Below are 21585 nucleotides of genomic sequence, written 5' to 3' on the forward strand. Positions count from 1 at the left end.
TCAGAACTCCCCTTCTGCCTTCAGGCTTTGAGGCAGCCGACCGCCTGTGCGTTCCCCAGCGAAGGACGAGACGCCATCTTGAGCGCAGCTTCCCCTCGCCGCAGCTCGCCAACTTCACACCTTCCGGTTGCCCACCAATCCGCTGCAATCTTCACCCTGTCCCCCACTCAACGCTCCCAGACGTACCGTGAGGATACTTAAAGGGCCTCCTCGTGCACCCCGCCCCCATCTACCCAGCTGGAATAAACCTTGCTTAGCCTAAAGGTTTTGGTTGCTCCAGAAATCTGTAAGAGCAAGTCCTGACCGGCCCCGGAGCCAGCGTTTGGCCAATTTGAACTTGCAGATGATTGCTTCAGACCAGGCTCTGCAGCCGAGGAAGCCGCCAGGGCCAGCAACAGGTAACCTGACTTGAACGGGTTCACTCTGGGTTGGGCCACTATCTTCTAACAGAAAGCAACAGAGAAAAACATGATTCTGAGGAAAAGTAGTCAACTTGAAGCCCAGAGCAAGCAAGCCTGAGTGGGAAACAATTTATGAAAAATCCCTCATCAGCATCTCCTGGCTCCCTTCTGCCAGAATTCCAGAACACAGGAGCAACTGCAATGCCTTGAGATTAGCTAGATTAAGAGGGGATTGTGTTTTGGGTAGTTCTGGAATGGTCTGCAGCTGACTGATGGAACACCATACTTGAGTAGCCCTCTCCATCCCAGACCTGCTGACCAGTTCCCAGCCACGTCCCTACCAGGTCTCCAGTCACTAACTTCCCAGCCATACCCACTAATTACTGCAACAGTTTCTACTAACAACCTACCCAGTGCTCATGCAGTGGCGCAATCCTTACCTTGTAAGCACCGGAATCCATGAGTGCTGGTTTGTGTCCCACCTGCTCCCCACTTGTGGCCTGGGAAAGCAGTGGACAATGGTCCACTCTTGGGACCCTGTGCCCTCCCAGGAGATCGCTGGAGGAAGGTCCTCATCAGCCAGCCATGGCTGCTGTGGCCACTTGGAGAGTGAGCCAGTGAAAGGGAGAACTGTCCTCTCTACAAACTAGGTCCGCCTTTGCAATAAAATAAAATGCTAAGGTCACGTCCCTCTAAGCTTCCAGAAAAAGGAGCACCTACCTGCCAATGCTAGTCACACAGTGGCAGACACAAAGCTTGTCACCCCAAGACTAAATTTACTTTCTGCACACTACAAGTCCCACAGTAAAACACTACTGAATACATGAACCAAAGCCCAATAATCTGACACGAAATTAAAAACAGATGCACTTTCTTTAGAAACTGGTGTTTATTTTCCGTCAACTTCACTCCACGTCTGCTTCAAAGACTGCAGATCACTCAAGACCACTCGGTGGTTGTTCCTACCCATTCAGTGGCCTGAGCCGTGGGGGCTGCAGACCAGTCTTCAGTGGCAGGCTGAGCGCTCCAGTCTTCTGTTAAAAAAAAAATAAGGAAATGTAAAGCCTTCAGCTCTATCACCAAAATGGCCATCTTGCAACAGTGCTATCACACACATGTTTCAAAGGACAAGGGTCACGTTTCCCGAGGCGCCAGGCTGTGCACCTGTTTCTTGATACATACCAGTGGGGAACTGCTGGATGGGCACAGAAGGCACCTGCACACCCTCAGACCAGTCTGCAACCTCGGGCTGGGTAGCCGTGAACTCGGGAGCGGGCGCGGTCCATTCACCCTGGAACTCCTCCTTGGTCACAGCCTTTTCAGCCGCAGCCTGCTCTTCTTTTTCAATCTAATTTTGAAAAAAAAAAAAAAAAAAAAACCACGGCAAAGCTTAGAGGCACTGAGACCTTGCCCTCACGCAGCAGAGCTCAGTGACCTGTTCATCTGCACAGGCCCTGGTGCAGGAGCGCAGCAAGCTCACCTCTTCAGGATCGCGGTAGAAGTAGAGATCAGGCATGACTTCCCACGGGTGTTCACGAGAGATGGTGCCACGCATGCGCAGAACCTCCCGGGCCAGCATCCACCACATCAAACCCACGGAGTGGGCTCCCTACAAGAGCAACAAACTGTTAGTAAATGACACCCCAAACTGGCTCATCCTACCTGTGCCTACGTCATCTTGGTCCCCTGGATTATAAATCAAAACAATCTTAATAACGCTAACCAAGCACTGAAATATGAGAATTCACAGGCATAGCTGGCTAATCCTCTGCCTGCAGTACCAGCATGCCAAATGGTCATGGCTGCTCCAGTTCTGGTCCAGATTCCTGCTAATTAACAGCCTGGTAAAGAAACAGAATGACCTGACCTAAGGTTGTCCCCTGTGCCCCCTTTGGACAGCAGAGGAAGTGGGGGCCAGCACGGCAGTGTAATGGCATCTGCACACTGGCATCCCACTTGGGTTCCAGATACCTGCAGGCAATGACTCAAGCAGTTAGGACCCTGCACACACAAGGGAGACTCTGAAGAACTCCTGGCTCCTTGCTTCAGCCTAGCCCAGCCCTGGCCGTGGCAGCCTCAAGTGAGAAGCAGAGCCCAGGTCTCCTCACTCTAGTGCTCCCTGTTCAACTGAAACAAACAAAAACACACAATCCTTTGGATCAGTTCTTGCACACAACCAGGGATCTGACCCATACATGATCCACCTTTTACAATTTTACTGTAGGACTCTTCAAGTAAAAAAAACTGTCAAGTCACACCAGGGGCCCAGGTACAGCAAGAAGCAGAGAAGGCAGAGGAAAACAGTGATTTCCCAAGTACTCCTCCTCACAGCAGGTACACAGCAACATCATAATTGTAGCAAGGATTACTATCCAACCCCACTCATCAGGCCAGGGACCCTCGTGGTGTTAGCGAAAAGCTTGCCGCTCATGTAGCACACTACCTACACTTGGGAGTTCATTGGCCGATCAGCAGCCTCAACTCCAAGCTCTAACAATGTGCACAGGGACATGGTTTCCCCTACTGGCAAAGTCCATTCTGGTTTCATGCCATTACCTTGTTGTTGCACGGGATAGCAATGTCCACGTAGCGCAGAGGAGAGTCTGTGTTACACAGAGCGATGGTGGGCAGGTTCACGTACGACGCCTCCGTGAGGGGCTGGTGGTCAGCCCTGGGATCTGTCACCACCAGCAGGCGCGGCTCCCGGAAGGCGGCCTGGATCTGGTTAGTGAAGGTGCCAGGAGTGAAGCGGCCAGCGATGGGAGTAGCTCCAGTGGCAGCAGCAAACTTCAGCACAGCCCTCTGAAGGCAGAAGGGAGCATATTCAGCACCAGTCGAGTGGCTGTCCTGTTCCCAGCATACCAACCCCAGCTCCCTCATCACAGAAAGCAGCCTGGCTCCAGGACCCCAAGCATGCCCAACAAGCACAGCCAAGGCACCCTGTCCCCTACAGGGATCAGCGAGTGCTTCAGTCCTCCCACCAAGACCCCCTCCTGGCGGCAGAACCCCTGGGGCACACACCTCCCGGTTCCTCAGGGCTTTCTCTCAGCTCCCTTCCTCATCTGCACATCCACCTCTGTACTACGCAGGAAACTACAAGACAAGGTTCAGGCCCTGCAGGAACTTAAGGCCCCCCCAAAATCAGCCTGAAAGTAACCTGCCTTATTGGACAGTCTCACCTGGGGATTTTTAGATCAAGTTAATGGGTTTATGAAAACTTGGTTGAAAACCCTTATAAACCAATAAACCCAGTTTCCTCAACAGGAAAAAAATGTACCAAAATTGTAACCAAAAGACAATTTTACTCAGTTATAAATTACAATTAAGACAATTTCCAATCAGAAAATTCTTAAGAACTTGCTTAAGGTAGGGCTAAAATATTAGTTCTCTACACTTAAGCAATTAATCGCATTAAAAAGAAATTACCACCAGAAACGTTACCGCTCATGGCTCAGTCCAACCTAAACTTTCCCAACAGCAGAATCCCCACCTGCCTGTAGACGCTAGCACATTGGAAGCCTCCACAGACCTGGCCAGTGTTCCGGGAGGAGATCACGCTGACGTCAGCAGGGTTCTCGATGGCCACGATGGCCCGCGCGGCCAGCAGGAGCTTCTCCCAGGTCCTCTTGAGGTTGATGATGTAGATGCCTACGAGAGGACACCAGGACGTAGCAACCCCGCCCCCGGCACGCAGACATCCTTCTGCATCCGTGAGGGGATGTGGCAGCGAGTACTATCAACCCCAGTCATAGAGCCGAGCTCTCATGGTGTTAGCGAAAACCCTGCCATTGCTGTAGCACACCTCCGACACTCGGAAGCTCACAGGCCACGAAGGCCTCCGCCCGAGCTTTAACAGTGTGCAGTGGGACCCAGTTGGCAGGTCCTCCTCCTCCCGTCCCCTGGGGTCCTGCCAAGTTTCTGAGCTTGCAGGTTTCTCGCTACTCGCTCACATCTGCACCGATGGCAGGCAGGTTCATCGTAAAACTTCTGGGTTGCCAAGAGGCTGGAATCCTTTAGTGACCTCTTATTTCTAATACTAATCACCTAACATGCTGTCCACACTCTTGGCCCTAACCTACCTACCTTCTAAGCCACAAGCTCATCTCTTGTCCTAATTCCTTCAGTATTCAGTCGGATAAACTTGAGCCATAACTGGCAGTGTGCCTCTTTTCCACATGGGTACTGCCGATTCATGTCCCAGCAGCAGAGGATGGCACCCTTCACCCACATGAGAAGACCTGCAACAAGCTCCTAGCTCATGACAGGCTAGGCTCCAGTAATTGTGATCAGTTTAGGAGTGCAGTGGTGGAAAGATTGTTCTCTGTAAATCTGCCTTTCAAATAAAGAGAAATAATTTAAGAACTCCCCGTATTATCCATCAAACGGAGGATGCAATCTGTCTTCCATCAAGACAAAAACCCAACGACTAACCATCACTTTTCCTTTTGTAGATGTACTGCTCCATCTGGAAGTCGAGGTTGGTGCCTCCCAGGTGGGTTCCTGCAGCCAGGAACTTGAGGACATCTTCCTCCTTCATCTGCAGGACGTCAAGGGCTCCGGACATTGTGACAGCTTCCCTGTAAAGTTACGCCGGGAATCTGAGGGAGGAAAATGGTTACCAGTGGTTAACAGTTACAAGCTGGCCGAGCGGGCTCCCCACTCTGGTCCCTCCATCTAGGGCTCAACTGGCTAATTCTCCGCCTGCAGGCGTCAGGATCCCAAGTGCAGTGGACCGTGCACCCACGTGGGAGATGGTAAGCTCCAGCCACTGTGGCTATTAGGGGAGTGAACCAGCGGATGGAAGATTTCCCCCAGTTCCCCTTGTCCCCGTGAATATTTCTAAGATAAATAAATCCTTAAAAAAAGAAAAAAACAAAACAGGCTACATGCAGCATCCAGTAGTGTAGCCACGGGCCACAATATGGCAGATCGGCGCCAGCTTAACCCTGCTAAGGCGGTGCGAACTGCAGTGTGCATGGAAGGCAATGCGAGCAGCGAAGGGCCCAAGACCAAGGGCAGTGAACGAACGTGCGGGCCAGGCAGGGCAGGCCTTGGCACTCGGTAGATGGGCACTCAGGGCTCACGCTCTCGCACCTCCACATCCACTTCTCAAAACCCCAGCAACAACCTGAGCCCCCAGCCGGCGGGGCAGAGGGCCAAGCCGACCAACCCAGGACGCCGACTTCGCTGCGCCCTCGCTCGGCTTCCCGCACCCGCCCAGCCCAGCCCCGAGCCCGGCTGCCGCGGGTCCGCCTTCGGCTCCCGGGGCAGTGCAGGCCCGAGCCCCGCCACGTGCGGGCCGTCGGCCGGGGACCAGGGGGGCCCGCCAGATCGCACACAGATCCAGCCCGATCGACTCTCCGCCCCATTTCCGTGCCCCCTACGAGGGCGGGAAGGATGCTGGGCGAGGTGCTCGGGAGGAGACGGCCACCCCAGGAGCAGCTCACCAAAGACAACGCCGTATGGAGCCCTCGCCGGGAGCGCGGAAAGGACGGGCGGGCGGAAGTGACGCGCTTATATACGCCGTCGGCAACCAATAGCAGGGGAAGGGGAGAGGAAGAGAGGCGGAGCCGGAGGGCTGAAGTTCCGGGGCGGGGCGAGCGCGGCGGACATGGCGCGGCTTGGGCCGTCAGCAATCGGGGAGTCGGGAGTCGGCGGCTGTTCCGGTGGCCGGCCGCCCTGTGCTCGACTGCCCCCGTGCCCGATGTGGCACACCCCCGGGCTTGGCCCTGTCCTGCCTGGCGCTCCAGCCCGCCGCTTGTGCCCGTGAGACGACCGGCAGCTTCCTGAGCCGCAGTCGCCCGCCCTGATTTTTTTGGAGATCAGTCTAACGGCACATAATCAGTTATGAGTAGGTTTTGTTTTTGTTTTGTTTTGTTTTAAGCAAAAGGACGAGACTGCGTGGTTGTATGCATGAAACTTGAGTAAGAAGCTAAAGTTGCAATTTTCATCAGAGGAAATTAATAAGTGTATTTTCCATTCAGTATAATAACATGCAGTTACTTAGAAATAGTGCAAAAATGATCTATCAGGGTTGCGGGATACGGGAGATTATTTTAAAGATAATAATCAGCCTGTAAAGAAATAGCAGGTGTCTAAATTCTATGTCCTGCTCAAGCCCAATACAAGATTGTTTTCAAAAGTATCTCGGGTAATTCTAATGTGCACCCAGGTTAGAAATTAGTCTATTTTTTCCCCTCATTTTTTGGTGGTTTTGAACAAAATTCTTATGAGGAACATATGCTACTTTTTTTTCTTTAATTGAAACAGACTACATTTTACTAGTGCTGACAGAAGGCATCAAATTTCTTCAGCAACTGCTAAAACTAGAGACATTTTAGTCCTCAAAACCAAAAAGGAAACACAAGCTAAAGAGGTTGCTGACGGGGAGCTTAACTGCTGGCTTTTCCTGACAGCTGTGTCACAGCAGGACATCTGGGGGTGTTTCTGCGTGCAGCTCGCTCCCCTGTGCACCCATCAGAACATTGTACAGTAACTAGGTTTAAGATTTTACAATGGATTTATTAAAAAGAATCAGAGCAATCTTCTATCCACTGGCTCACTCCCCAAATAGCTGCAAAGCCAGGAGCCAGGAGCCAGGAGCCCCAGCCTGGTCTCCCACATGGGCGGCAGGGACCCAGGTGCGTGGGCTATCCTCAGCTGCCTTCCCAGATACATCAGCCGGGGCGCTGGATCAAAAGTGGAACACCTGGAACTTGAACCCATCTCACACAGTGGCTTAACTTGCTATGCCATCCTTGTCCCTCTAGGTGTTTGGTTTCTCCACAAGATCCTATTTTGAAGGAGAGAGTGTGACAGAAAGGGATTCCACCTGCTGGCTCATTCTCTGGGTGACCAGCATGGCCAGTACTGGGCCAGGCTGAAGGCAGAAGCTTCATCCAGGTCTCCCACATGAGTGGCAGGGGCTCAAGCACCTAGGGATCCCTCTTCTGCTTTCCCTGGAAGCAGAGCAGCCACAGCAGGAACAGGTGGCCTGTAGGAAGCTGGTGTCCCAGGCTGTGGCTTTACCTGCTGTATCTGAACATCGGCCTCAGGAAAAGTGCTTTATTACAAAACAATTCCAGCTAATAAACGTGGAAGCCACCAGAAGGACATAACTTGGCAAGGCCACATTGTCAGTACGTGAAAGGTTGATAGCAGCTTGGCAATGGAGGGATTAGGTGGTCACCACACAAACCAGCTTACCCATCTCTGTGTCAGTGAAAAAGCAATAGCCGAATCCTCAGGGCACCCTGCTGTGACGCAAGCCGTGGCACGTTCTGTTTTTGGCTAGGAAATTGGACGGATTTGAATTCAATCCAGTTAGCTGAGCCAACACCTAGTTTATGGGAAATGACGTGAAACAGAAACAAGCTAGAACTACTCAGCAGCAAAGTGCTATCCTGGATTAACAAGAAACTTAAAAACTAAAACCATACATGGACATTTTTTTGGACTCGGATACAAATAAGCCAACTAGGAAAATTTCTGGAGCCACCACTGTGGCATAGTGTTAATCTGCCTATGGACTCCAGCACCCCAGGAGCGCCAGTACAAGTCCTGGCTGCTCCACTTCCAACAAAGCGCCCTGCTGATGTGCCTGGGAAAGCAGAGCAAGATGGCCCAAGTGCTTGGACCCCTGCCACCTATGTGGGAGATCTGGAAGAAGCTCCTGGTTTGACCTGACCCACCCCTTCATTGCGGCCATCTGGGGAGTGAACCTGCACAAGCAAGATTCTCTCTGTAACTCTGCCATCAGGGCAGGATGAATATGGATGACCTGTCCACAGTCTGAGTTTGCCATGTGGGGTGATATTTAATTTTCAGTGATGTACCTTGAAATGTGCAAGGACGTGGGGCGATCACCCTACTCACCTTTAAAGAAAAGAAAGTGTGCTATGAAAGCAGTGAGAAGACCAGCAAGTGTGGCAATTTTTTTTTCCCTTCAACTTATTTTTTTATGCTGAAAGAGTTACAGAGAGAAAGTGATCTTCTATCTACTAGCTCACTCCCCAGATGGCCAGCGCTGAACCAGGCCAAAGCCAGGAGCCAAGAGCTTCATCCAGGTCTCCCATGTGGGCCATCTTTGGCTGCTTTTCCCAGGTCACAGGGGAGCTGTATCACAAGTGGAACAGCTGGGACGGGCGCTGCTGGTGTTGCAGGCAGCAGCCTTACCCGTTAGGCCGCAACACTGGCCTCTGGTGTAGCAAAATCTTGACAGTTGTTCCATCCGAGTGAGGGAATGAAGGCCCAAAAGCACCTGCAGTCCTTTGGACTCGGATACAAATAAGCCAACTAGGAAAATTTCTGGAGTGCCTGAAACATTTCCTTGTAGCATATTTTCAGGAGTATAACTGCAGCTGGAAACCTTGGCTTTGCTTCCTTGGCTCATGACCTAGGAGGCCTTATCTTCGGTCACCACGGTCCCCAGAGCTCCACCTCTTAAGAAATTTGAGTCTGAAGCAGCCAAGATCACTAAGAAAAAGCAGTGCAGGGCATGGTTCCCACAGCACACTACAGCTCGCAAGCTGGCTTCTTACTGAGCCAAACAGTGAGGCTGCAAGACAGCAAAACCTGAGTGCGAGAGGCCCTGAGTAGCACTCAGGATGGCCTGTCGCTGGACACAGGGCCCATTCGGTATTAGAAATAAGATTGCTGATTGTATCATGTTTGCCTGCCCCTTGCAAAACAAATGAAGGCACCACTCAAGTCCAAGGCCTTGTCTCTCCTGCACTGCAGGGCTCCTTGGCGTCAGGCTCCCTGGGCTCAGGATAACGGTGGGTCAGAGAAGCCTGCAGAAAGGACCCGGAATGCCCTGCCTGCATCCAGGTTTCCAGAAGGCAGCTATTCCATGCAGCATGCCTTCCCCCAACTGCACAGGTCACAGCACTGGAGCCTTGGGTGCTCAATGGGATCAGGAGCCTGCTCTACCCAAACTCTCGTTTTGAAAAGAATATTTTAACCTAAAACCAAAAGTATTAGCTGCAAGCTTATAGCTCGCTAAGTAAACTTAATAAATATGTGTATATATATCATAAAGTGTTTCACTTTATTTCTCTGAAATATGGTTGCAGAAAAACGCCAGAACTTAGAATTGCAATAGTGCAGGGCCAAAATCACAGCCACTTCTCTGGCTGGGAAGCCACTGTCCACACCGCAGAGCCTCCGGGAAGCACTGAGGAGCCAGGTAAATAACGACACCTGCTCTTCCTCATCCTCACGTCACCTCAGACACTGTGGAGCCCGGCGACAGGGCCTTTTCCCTCAGATCGCTGCTGGCGTCTCTGACATGGCAGGTGGCCTCCAGCTTCTCTTGCCCAACGACACAGGCAAGCAGCCATCGTGGTGCAGGTGGTGGCTGAGGTTGAGATGCCCAACAGGGCTCTTTCTGGCAATGCCTTTGCACGCAGCCTCCTGGCATGCAAGCAGGCTGAGCCTGGTTGGCAAGTGTCCTTCTAGGAGAATGGAAGGCTTGTGTCAGGTCCATCTGCTCACCCGGACAGGGTGGTTGAGGCAACGACCTTCCGCCTGTGTACCAGGCAGGATTCCATCTGACTCCAGGGACTGAGACGAGGCAGCTCTTGGCAGAAAAAGCAACCAGGGTGATAGATCCCACCCTGCCCCCGGTCCTTTCGTCAGGACTTCAGGCCCATCTTGGCCATCATCTCTTCATAAACTGTCCACGCCATCGCTGCCATCAGAGTTCTGCGGAGGGCCCGGGGGACCCCGCCTTGGAAGAAGCCACGCAGCCCGTAATCCTACAGTGAAAATAAACATCAGAACTGCACAATGAACTGTCTCCTGCCATCAGAGGGATGGGCTCTGGGTTGCACTCTGAGTTTTCATATCTAATCTAAACTTCATGTCAAATCTATGAGTGAAGAGCCAAGGACATAACCAACAAACTTTTTTTTTTTTGCATAGTTGCAATGTTCAATCTTTTTAGGTCTATTCTCATCTATGGGAATTTCTTGGCTGGCAACTTGCAGACAAGGCTGCCAGGTCCAGCTGCACAGTCTGTACACTCTCCGAAACACTGGCAGCAGATGAAGTGCAGACAGTCATCTGGCTGCAGTCGGAAGGAAACAGCGCCTGGCCTGTTTGCCACTTGTCTAGCAGGTGTGTGCGTCTTTTTACGATCCACTGTTCTCAGCGGAGCTGTCTTTCCATAGGAACTAAAGACGTAACACCTCTTCATCTTTGCTCAGAATCTGGACTGAGTGTAACTTCACATATTCCAAAGAATATAGTATTATAAAACTTAACGATTTTATAGTTATGAAGAAAAGAACAGACAAACCCATATACTGTAAAGAATGTCAGATGCACAAGCTCACACTGAGCTCTCACAGGAGTATCTGGTTTGTGATAACAACCCTGCAGCTCTAAATACTGTACTGATAAAGTACACTTTATGTCTACTCCATTGGTTATCTTCAAGAATGCTATTTGTCCATTTGTATCAGAGCAGACTGCTAGAACCAAACTGTGTGTGGATTTTTTTGGTTCCTTTTCTTATGACTTATGTTTTGTCCCTGGTCCTTAGTACTGTGTCCACTAAGGTGCACTGATCCAGCAGGTGTGAGTGGAGGCCATGTTAGGGTTTGACTGTGGCTTGTTCCCCGCACACTCCCGCTGGGCTAATGGTGTAGAGAAGGAAAAACTTTGCTTGACCATGGTGCTTAAGGTGAACTTTCCGACTGACACCTGCTGGCTTTCTAAATGGGGACAAGCACAGACAGGGCACCTGCGCACATTCCCTGTCTCTTGCTGTGTGACGTCCTCTGCCTTGGGACATTGCCAGCAAGAAGGCCATCATCACTGAGGGCCCTGTCCCTTGGACCCTCTAGAACCACAGCCCAACTAGACCTCTTTTCTTGGTTCTGCTAGCCTGCCTCAGGTATTTTGTCATGGCAAAGACAAGCTGACTCATTCAGCGCAGCCATCCGCATGCTGAAGCACAGGAGACGCTAATGCAGGCGCCTGCCCCTCACCAACAATGGAATGGACGGTTCTCAACTTCAGCAACCTGGGGACTTGAAAACAAACAAGCAAACAAACTCCTGAAACAGGGCTCTTACCCTGCCAAGCTTCTGATATAACGCCTATATTTTGTGCTGGGAACGAAGATACTTAATTTTCTCCAGATGACTCTAAGGTGAATTGAGCATGACAATGATTGCTTTTGAGATAGATCTTTAGTGAAAAGAATCAATACTTATCCCACTGTCTTACTTTGAAAATGAGGGTCACTGCTTGGCCAATCCATTGAAACTTCATCGGGGAGAGCTGCATGTGAGTTTTGATCACATCTGCAGGTTGAGTTACCAGTGAGGCCAAAATCCCAGCAATTATTCCACAGCCAAAATTCACAACAGGAGTAATGGCTGCATCCAGCTGGTCTGAAGTCAAACAGAATACGCAGCTATAAATCTCACACTTAACTTTTTCTTGTCAACAAGCGACCCACTCATTCTTGTTTTGTTTTCATTTTTTTTGTTTGTTTATTTTTATTTTACCCATTCATTCTTTAAAGATTTATTTTTTATTACAAAGTCAGATATACAGAGAGGAGGAGAGACAGAGAGATGATCTTCCATCCGATGATTCACTCCCCAAGTGAGCCGCAACTGGCCGATACGTGCCGATCCAAAGCCGGGAACCAGGAACCTCTTCCAGGTCTCCCACGCAGGTGCAGGGTCCCAATGCATTGGGCCATCCTCAACTGCTTTCCCAGGCCACAAGCAGGGAGCTGGATGGGAAGTGGAGCTGCCGGGATTAGAACCAGCGCCCATATGGGATCCCGGGGCTTTCAAGGCGAGGACTTTAGCCGCTAGGCCATGCTGCCGGGCCCTTACCCATTCATTCTTACCAAACAGTTTCAAAAAATGCTAAGAATTTAAGAACCAAAAAAGGATCTTGTTTATTTGAAAGGCAGAGAGAGACAGGCAAGCAGGAATCTTCCATCCCCTAATTTACTCGCTAAACGACTGCAACAGCCAGAGGTGGGCCGGGCCAAAGCCAGGAGCCAAGAACTCCATCCTGTCCTCCATAGAGGTAGCAAGGGCCCTAGTGTTCGGGCCACTTTCTGCTGCCTCCCAGGTGTGGCAGCAGGAAGCTGGATCAGAAGCAGAGCAGCCAGGACTCAAACCAGCATTCCTTTGTGTCATGTCAGTACCACCCATCTCAAGAATTGAAGTTAAAAAACACCATTTACCAATGTAGATGGGCCACTGGAGGTAGGAAAGCACGTGGCTGTGGTTTGGACATCATCTGCATGCCACAAGTCCACGTGTTAAAGGCTTGGTCTCCAGGTAAAGCTCCCGGGAAGTAGTGGAACCGCTAGGAGGCCGTCACTGCAGATTTGGTCTTGCAAAGGATTGAACGGAATCCTAAGCTTGTGCCCAGTCGCCTTCGGCCACCTTGCTTGCCCTGTAACCCACCCCCCACGCACCCTTCCCACCACGGCCATTGCTGCCCTCACCGGAGGTCAAGCCAACGAGACCACCAACCTTGTGCTTGAACCTCCAAAATGGTGAGCTTAAGGAGCTGTTTCTCTTGACACACACAGCTGTCTCAGGCATTTTACTCAAGTAACAAAATCTGACTAATAAAAACCCTTTTACAACTTCTACCACAATTAGTAGTTCAGGCAAGGATCAATAACCAATGCTAAAACATCTATGAGGAGAGGATTCAGAGTTTTCTCCTCACAAGGATACTAAGAGATTATAAACGGAAAACTCAAGTTTTCAGTAGATACCTGGCAGATACCATCTTATCCAAATGATAAAGAGAGAACTACAACATCTACAATATCATCATATTCATAATCCACTCAGCTCAGAAAAAAAATCATATACTATTGTGACTTTTTCACAAGTTTAAAATTATTTCTAGTGGAGGCGGGGGAGGGCGGCATGATAGCCTAGTGGCTAAATCCTCGCCTTGCATGTACTGGGAGCCCACATGGGTGCTGCTTCCTGTCCCAGCTGCTCCACTTCCCTACCAGCTCCCTGTTTGTGGCCTGGATAAAAAGCCGTAGACGATGGCCCATAGCCTTGCGACCCTGCACCTGCATAGGAGACCTGGAAGAAGCTCCTGGCTTCTGGCTTCGGATTGGCTCAGCTATAACCACTGTGGCCCCTTGGAGTGTGAATCATCGGATGGAAGATCTTTCTCTCTCTCCTCCTCGTCTCTGTATATCTGACTTTACAATAAAAATAAATAAACCTCTAGACAGGAGGAGGCCCTGTCTAGCCCAACAGGGCCTCCTGGTGCCTGAAGTGGAGTGGGCCTGGCATTGTCAGCTCCACCCAAACAGAGGGCTCAAAACAATGTGAGCTAGGAACAAAGCAAGGGAAATATATCACTTTCCTTTAAATTCATAATGTAGCAGAGTTTTCTAAACTTGCTTGCCAGAAACCACATCAGGTGCTCCTTAAAAAATAGAGGTGCCCAGGATGGATCCCAAAGGCTTCAGTCTGGGAGCCCTCAGGTAAGACCCCACAACTCCAGAACAAACCCTGGAGAGCACTCTGTTAGGACCCCCGCCCCACGTTAAAGGTGTATACGTACTCTTCTCCTTAGCAGGATTCAAACTCCAAGGGCAGGGAGCAGGCCAGTCACGTCCACCTTCCCAGCCCAGCCCCCAGCCCAGTCTCTGACACAATCCTAACACTCCGCTAGGAAGCTGCAGCTGCTGACAGAAATACATCACATCCCGCAGGAAGCGGTGAGCAGCTGCCCTCCCGGAGGGGCTCTCTCCCCGACACGTTTTCCCTTACCCATACCCTGGGGCACTAGGCTTTTGGTCTGGTTGTAGAACATCAGGTAGATTCCGGAGAAGGGCGCGTCACGCAGAAGGGTCGCTGTGAGGCCGCTGAAGAGGCCCCTGTGGCCCTCGCTGCGGTAGATGCTCTGCAGGGCTGTGAACATGCTCTCGTAGCCGTACCTCCCACTCTGCAGGGGAGCACAGAACCAGTGACTGCTTAGCAGGGAGGACTGCCACTGAGGCCCGTCCAAACCCACCGGAGGTTATATGGCACTGCCAGGGGCCTGCCTGTGTGACCGGCAACTCTGGTCATGTAGCCTCAGCACTCCCGGTGGCTGTGTTTACCTCCCCTGCATCTGGCCAGAGAGCAGGCCGACTCACCTCGTACCGTGTCTTGATCACTGTGATAGGCGACATGCAGACCCCTGCAATGGAGCGAGAGCCCACGCCAAGCAGGACCGACTCCAGGGCAGTAGGGGGATGGCCTCGCAAGAAATACTGTTTCAGAGAGTAGAAAGTACCAAAGTAGATTCCCATGCCGGGCACACATCTCACAATGGACTGCAGGAAAAGTCAGAGGGAGGCACGGAGTCAAAGACCCAATACTGCAAGGAGTGTCTTAGCTCAGTGCTCCCGGAAGGCCCCAAGATGATTTGCACGCAAGTGGTTTAAGGGATGGCAGGAGTGCCAACAAGGCCATGGGGAAGTGAGATAAGAGGGTGGGCAACTTATGAATGTCTTTGGCAAACACTACGAATCAGAACAGAACTCTTCACCTGAGGAGGCAGGGAGGTAACAGTGAACTTATGGATGTTTCTGGAACTTTCCATTTAGTAATTCGGGACTACTGTTACCCACAGGTGACTGAAATCATGGAAAAGATGGGAAGTGCTACACTGCACCCCCTCTACTCTTGTATCCTTAGGAGCTGGTGAAGTGGATGGGAAGTGGCTGGTTACAGAGGGAGAGGGTGTGGCAGGAGAACCCAAACCCAGAGGCAGCTTACGGGAGACATCCCTTTCCAAAGACCCAGAGGACTCTCGGTGCGCACGACCTTCAGGAACATGGCCAGCATCCCAACACGCCTGGACCTGAAGGTTAAATGGAGATGGGAGACCATCACTCAGACAACGTCCTCACAAAGAAATTCACACTCCAAGACCCCTTAGTGTGGAATGTGAGAACACCTAAGAATCCCTACAATGGAACTTCAAATGTTCTGATGTCCCACATGCTCAGGTTTGGCATGCATGTTTACTGTTCATTTACACGGAGCAATCAGAGGGCCTCCCAGGTTATAAACATTTTGCCTGCTTCCTGCAACGGTAAGTTCAACACGGAGACCAACATGGACACCGAGCTCTGGCAGCGTTTTCAGAACCCGCCCACTGCATGTACCAGGCAGTGCAGCCACAGCATCAGAAGCCAACACAATCAAATGCAACGGTCACCAAGGCAGCTCAGGTAAGGACTCCAACTTAATTCACAGCCAATATAAATACAAATGTTTACAAAAAAGAGTGTGTACAAAAGTTGGGCCTGGTTTCAGTGTCTCTGACCCCCAGTGAAGTGCAGTTGGGCAGCACAGGGAAGGTGCTCCCAGGTGGGTCAGTGCTGCTCAGGGAGCCACAGCATGGCGGGTCCTACCCATGCTCTGCGGGCTGCAGGGTCTGAAGGCGGGTTTTAAGGAGATCCAGGGGCTGGAAGAGCAGGGTGGAGCAGGTGCCACTGATGGAGCCACACAGGAACGCTTTGATCCCCGGATGCAGCTGTGGGACAAGAAGACACGGGGTCAGCGGCTCAGCCTTTACCCAGACCTGGCCCAAAGTCAGCCTTCACAAGGCGCGCTCAGAAACGAACCTATGAAGGGTGTAGCTAGAAGTAAACCAAGCTTCCTGCTGTGGAGGACACTGCGGATTGCTACTGGACGTGTTCACGTTGAGCACCCTGTCCTATTTCCAAGCTACTGACCATGCTTCCTTGTTACTCACAGGCCTGGAATGATAGCCTAGTGGCTAAATCCTCACCCTGCATGTGCCAGGAACCTGCATGGGTGCAGGTTCATGTGCCAGCTGTCCACTTAACTCCCTGCTTGTGGCCTGGGAAAGTAGTTGAGGATGGCCTAAAGCCTTGGGACCCTGAACCCGCGTGGGAGACCCGAAAGAAGCTCCTGGCTCCTGGCTTCGGATCGGCTCAACTCCAACTGTTGCAGTCATTTGGGGAGTGAACCATCATACAGATCTTTCCCCATCTCCCCTTCCCTCTGTAAACCTCCCTTTCCAATAAAAATAAATAAATCTTAAAAAAAGGATGTTACTGTCTCTTTATCTTTGCAAAAGCAACTGAGCACAACACTTTTACTGTGAACTGTTGGTCCTTCGTTTGCAGGACCTGCAGACACTTGTGGAAGAAAAGGCAAATGAAACTTTCAGTTCAGCCATAATGAGACATGCCAGAGCCATTTTCTATATCATCTGTGGATATCCTTGGCTTCACACTGTCCCATTCTGGCACTGCCACTCACATCATGGCACCTGAGCAGGTGACAGCCGCTTCTGTAGCCAAGGGGCCGCTCTCGGTTGCTGCCTGTCCATCAGCCTATGCGATGTCACCATGTGCTGGCTGATCTGCAGGCCCTGCCACACGGGCAGGGCAGGATGCCTCCAAGACCCCTCTATCTCCCTGAAGCTGTTTCAGAGTCAGCCGCTCCCAGCACTGGGTTATCACAGCACGACAGGCCTCTGCCACTCAGCAGAATTGACAAACAGTCATGAAAAAAATTTCTAAAAAACCCAGCTCAGGGCGGGAGGGCCAGCATTTGGCCTAGGGACAGAGGCCCTAGGTGAAACACTAGCGCATCATGTAAGAGGGTCTGGGCTTGTATCCCAATTCCAGCCTTCCTGCTGGGGTACCCCAGGGAGGCAGTGAGTCACGGGGTCCCAGGGGAGAACTGGATTACATTTAGAACCCCGACTTGAGTCTGACGCAGCTCCTGCTGTCGTGAGAATGTGGGGAGTGAACCAGCAGAGGGAAGAGCTAACTATCTCAGGTCACTCTGCCTTCAAAAAACCAACAAAACAGACAAAGAAACCCAAGTGAGAAGAAAAAGCCCTTTTCTCTCAAGACACTTGGCAAATCTCACCTCAAAAACAAAAAAAAAACCACTCTTCCTTCATGAAATGCATTTGCACTGTACTTGTTGTTCCAGGACATACTAAGGTCCCATAAATATTACAACGAACATCAAGTTTCTTGTTATACTCCTCATAGTTTCCTACCCGGAACTGAACTCTTCGTCATCTGTGACGTTTGTTTCACACAGAAATCATTATCAATTCTACCAAACGAGCAAGTCTGGAAGAGGATTAAGTACTCCCAGGTTAAGTCCACAGGAGCTCCCAAAGAGGAGAGGTGGCAAAGGTACGTGGGTCGGTGTCAGGTTCCCGGGTTCCCCACCCTCATCCCAGGCTTCCAGGCAGCTCTCTCACAGGCGGGGCCATTCAATGGGCACCTCCCTCACCCAGGGCCTCATCTTCCCTGCCCACCTGGCGCCTCCACTTGCTGTGTGAGTCACCCTGACAGCCCCAGGCCACCAGCCAGGCAAAGCTCCGGAAAGCGATCTGCAATGGCCTGCCCATGCCTTACCTCGCGTCTCTGCTGCATTGGCCCGATCCCCTGGCCTCTTTCCTGGCTGCCCTTCCTGAAGCTTCTTCCCTCAGCTTCCCCCGGCGTCTGGGAGCTCCTCCCCACAGGCTGGCAACACACCCACTCTCCAGCCCGACCTGGCCTCTCTCCAGACGCCACCAGCCTATCTCTTTTCTCCCCTCCAGTGGCCCACAGGCACGTCAACCTCAACATGTCCCAGATGGAACTGAGGTAACAGTTCTCCACACACTCGCCTCTTCCCCAGCCCATGCTGGGCTACTTACTCCTGGCACCCAGACTAGCACCCTACGAGATACATAAGATCCTGCTGCCCCAAGATCAGGCCCTGCTCGTGGACCCCAAGCACCCCAGTCTGTCCCTCTGACAACCTAAGCAACAGGCTCTCTACAGAAGAACAAGCTTAGAAATGAACAGGTGATTTACAGTTCTGGGATATGTGTACCATGACGACTCACAGGCATTGTTGCAGGAGGAGGCTTTATTTTTTTTAAAGGCAAAGGGAGAAGTCAGGCAAGTGTCCTGGAAACAAAACCCACTGATGACCGACACCACAGAGCTGGTGCTTCCCAACACAGGCCCTGGCCATTCTCCGTATTTCCCAGCACCTGCCAGTTACTGGGGCAGTGTCTTTATAGAACTGACCTTTGCTTCAAACTTGTGGTTCAGCAAAGTTACTCCTCAGGTTATGGTTAGCACAGGCAGCCCTCTGTGACAGCACCTGTTATGGACAAATGGCAGACCCTCCTCCTCATGCCCTGCTGGCTCCAGTGAGCTTGGTGTTGTAAGGGACTTCAGTTTGGCACTGAACACTTTCCTACCCTCGTGACCCATCCTAACGGCCTCCTTGCCAGTCTCCACCCTCAACAGTGGCAACGCCCCCTCCACTCGGGTTCCACAGCAGCACTGGGCCAGGCATGGTACACCCCATCACTATGGCTGGCTCTTGCAGCCCTTAACACTCCAAGTCTAATCACACTGCTTACATTTGACAGTAAAACTTTACAGAGAGAGGAGAGAAAGAGAAGTCCTCCATCTGGGGTGGTTCATTCCCCAAATGGCTGCAACAGCCAGACACGAGCCAGGAGTCAGGAGCAGCCTTGAGGGCTCCTAGATGGGTGCACGGTCACAAAGCCCTAGGCCACTCTCTGTTGTTTCCCGGGCCACGAGCAGGGAGCTGGGTTAGGAAGCAGAGAATTCAGGACACGAATCAGCTCCCACATGGGATGCCAGTCTTGCAAGGTGGAGGATTAGCCTGAAATGTCACAAGCAGCCCCAGAGCCCTTGCTTTCCTGAGCCAACTCCTTCTACCTCACCAATCCAGGCCTTGTTCAAGGTCAGGCCCATTTCCTAGCTCCCTCCAGCCCCCAGCCCTCCCTACACAGGCTGTGAAAGTGCCTTGCCGTGACAACCTCTAAGAAGTTTCCTAGTGCTGCCTGGAATTTGTTTTAAAGCCATTGTCCTTCACTCCTTAGTTGCATGGTCGCCCCTTCTCCAACCCTGTCTATGTCATGCTAGCCGCAGTTATCACTTCTCTCTTCTCCCTATCACAGTGCAAACCCACACACACCTCCCAGGGCCGGCTGCGGCCTTAGGGAAGGCGACTGCTCTCCAGCGGGGAGATCTTGGGTATGGCTGCACCCGCCAGGCACCTGCCCGGAGCCGCGCATCATCCGCTGGGCCCCGCCTCCACCTCCGCCAATGGCGGCGGGCGGCGCGGCCACGACAGCCAATCAGGACACGGGCAGGAGTGGCCTGGCCCGTGTGCCAGCAGCCCAGCAGGTGCCCAGTTCCGCGCTGGGGTCTGCCCGGCTCTGGGGTCAGCAGGTACCTGGCCCGGCTCTGGGGTCAGCAGGGGCCCGGCTCTGGGGTCAGCAGGTGCCTGGCCCGGCTCTGGGGTCAGCAGGGGCCCGGCTCTGGGGTCAGCAGGGGCCCGGCTCTGGGGTCAGCGGCCCCGCCGAGGTCGGCCAGGAGGCCGCGCTCGCTCCAGGCATCCTTCAGGTGGACGCCCGGGAAAGCGGTCCCAACCTCGTGCGGACCCCGCCCGCAGCGTCCCCTCCCTTCCCGGGCCTCCCCTCCCGTCCCGGCCGGCCCTCACCATGAGCGTTCCCACCGTGTCGCCCACATCCTGGGGCGGCAGCAGCGCCGGGCGCGACTTCTGAATCATCGGCGGGGCGCCCCGCGAGCGCTGCGGGCCCAGGGCGGCGGCGGGCCCCGAGGATGGCGGCCCGGGCCCAGGCCCGGCCCCGGGGTGGCCGACGCGCTCCCGCGCGGGCCGAGGCTGCCCGCACACCGCTCGGGGATCCTCCCCGCGCTCCGCGGCTCCGCCACGGCCGCCCGCCTCAGCTCCCGAGCGCGGCCCATACGAGGCAAAAGCCGCCGGAACTGCTCCCCGGATCGGCTTTCCCTTCCGGCGCGCCGGGAGAGCGCCGGGCGAGCGCGCTACCTCTCAGTGCCACCTGGTGGAAGCGCGCAGAACTGCAGGGTCCCCACCTGCTGAGCGAGCGAGAGACAGAGGCAGAGACAGTGTATGTTGGGGGGCGTCTTCCCAAAAGATCCATGGTTATGACAGAAAAAACAGGCATGAGTTTTACAAGTTTTTGCACCGAGAAAATACCCTGTATTTCCACTTGGCTGCGAATGTTTCCTTTCGTAGCTACATTACAGACCCATGGCATTTGGGGCTCTCTGTGGCCAGTAAGCACACAGTCTCACCAGATTTTTCCTGTAGGAAGGAAAGAGTCCTGGAACCAATGCACCTTGAGGAGTGATGATATTGGGCCTCGCCAGTTTCCTTTTAGACTGACCACTGGAGCATTTACAGCGGCTAAGACTCTGGCCCCTCTTTTCTGGACTGGGCCAAAATAGCCTATGGATCTCCTAGTGCCCTCAGCATGTCAGTCAGGAGGAATTACTACTGGGATCCCCACACGCAGGCCTTGACCTTGGCTCTCTGCAGAATGAAGTTCAAAGTATTCAAAAGCAGCCTGGATAAAGCCCACCCACCATTCTTCACCCTGGGAATCCTCATCAGAAAACGGTGGTTTCGGAAGATGGCTGCTCTCCTGCGCCACAAGGCACACAGAACAGGCTAGAATCTGGGCTCTTTAACCCCAAAGGAGAGGGAAGGAAAGCGTTGAGGGCCAGGGCCAGTGTTATGGCACAGACAGGAACTGAGGTTGGAATCCTGGCTGCTCCAGTTTTCACCCAGTTCCTTGCTAATGGGCCTGGGAAAGCAGCAGAAGATGGCCCAAGAGCTTGCGACCCCTGCACCCATCCTGAGACGTGGATGGAGCCTGGGCAAACCCCAGCCATCATAGCATTTGGGGAAAGAATTAATGGATGAAAGATTGTTTCTCTTCTCTCTCTCTATGAGAGAGGCTTTAAAAGTTAAAATAAATAAACAAGCAAACAAATAAATAAAAAAAATCTTACTGTAGAGTAGTAGGTTAAGCCTCAGCCTGTGGTGCTAGCATCCCATTTGGGCAGCATTTCAAGTCCCAGCTGCTCCACTTCTGATCCAGCTCTCTGCTTATGGCCTGAGAAAGCAGAAGACAGGCCACCGGGTCCTGGGGCTCAGCTACTAGGTGGGTGTCAGGTTCGTGAGCCCCAGGGGTGGGGCATTCGGTGATGCTTGGGTCGCCTGGCCTGGGTCCTTGAACTCTCCTGCAAGAACATGTCCTACTTATTGAAAAAGGAAGAGCAGTGGACTCAGGCCCCGTTGTAAAAGGAGAATATGGCAGCTCA

The 21585-nt window shown here is 52.5% G+C and overlaps 2 protein-coding genes and 2 non-coding genes across 7 annotated transcripts; all 4 read right to left on the minus strand.

Moving 5' to 3' along the window:
• Positions 1-1271: 1271 nt before the first annotated feature.
• Positions 1272-5962, minus strand: RPSA (ribosomal protein SA). Its single transcript, XM_004581378.3, has 7 exons — positions 5849-5962; positions 4833-4999; positions 3931-4049; positions 2958-3203; positions 1882-2010; positions 1584-1749; positions 1272-1435 (listed from the first exon to the last, which is right to left on the minus strand). The coding sequence occupies exons 2-7, from the start codon at positions 4963-4965 to the stop codon at positions 1341-1343; spliced, it is 888 nt and encodes a 295-aa protein (XP_004581435.1). The 5' UTR covers positions 4966-4999; positions 5849-5962; the 3' UTR covers positions 1272-1340.
• On the minus strand, positions 2753-2906 carry LOC118760352 (small nucleolar RNA SNORA62/SNORA6 family). Its single transcript, XR_004996736.2, has one exon. It is a non-coding gene; the product is annotated as a small nucleolar RNA SNORA62/SNORA6 family (small nucleolar RNA).
• LOC118760353 (small nucleolar RNA SNORA62/SNORA6 family) lies at positions 4118-4265 on the minus strand. Its single transcript, XR_004996737.2, has one exon. It is a non-coding gene; the product is annotated as a small nucleolar RNA SNORA62/SNORA6 family (small nucleolar RNA).
• Positions 5963-9883: 3921 nt separating the features above from the next.
• Positions 9884-20243, minus strand: SLC25A38 (solute carrier family 25 member 38). 4 transcript variants are annotated; one of them, XM_058678655.1, is made up of 7 exons: positions 19937-20225; positions 15823-15944; positions 15182-15266; positions 14557-14736; positions 14189-14363; positions 11637-11803; positions 9884-10159 (listed from the first exon to the last, which is right to left on the minus strand). In XM_058678655.1, exons 1-7 carry the CDS (start codon positions 20003-20005, stop codon positions 10037-10039), a joined length of 921 nt encoding a protein of 306 aa, XP_058534638.1. In that variant the 5' UTR covers positions 20006-20225; the 3' UTR covers positions 9884-10036. The 4 variants fall into 4 exon arrangements, with proteins under 4 accessions (XP_058534638.1, XP_058534639.1, XP_058534637.1 ...); XM_058678656.1 differs by having other exon boundaries at positions 14195-14363; positions 19937-20223; XM_058678654.1 differs by lacking the exon at positions 19937-20225 and adding an exon at positions 17821-17927.
• Between the last annotated feature and the right edge of the window lie 1342 nt (positions 20244-21585).

Source organism: Ochotona princeps, chromosome 21, assembly GCF_030435755.1.
Source record: "Ochotona princeps isolate mOchPri1 chromosome 21, mOchPri1.hap1, whole genome shotgun sequence".
Classification (NCBI taxonomy): domain Eukaryota; kingdom Metazoa; phylum Chordata; class Mammalia; order Lagomorpha; family Ochotonidae; genus Ochotona; species Ochotona princeps.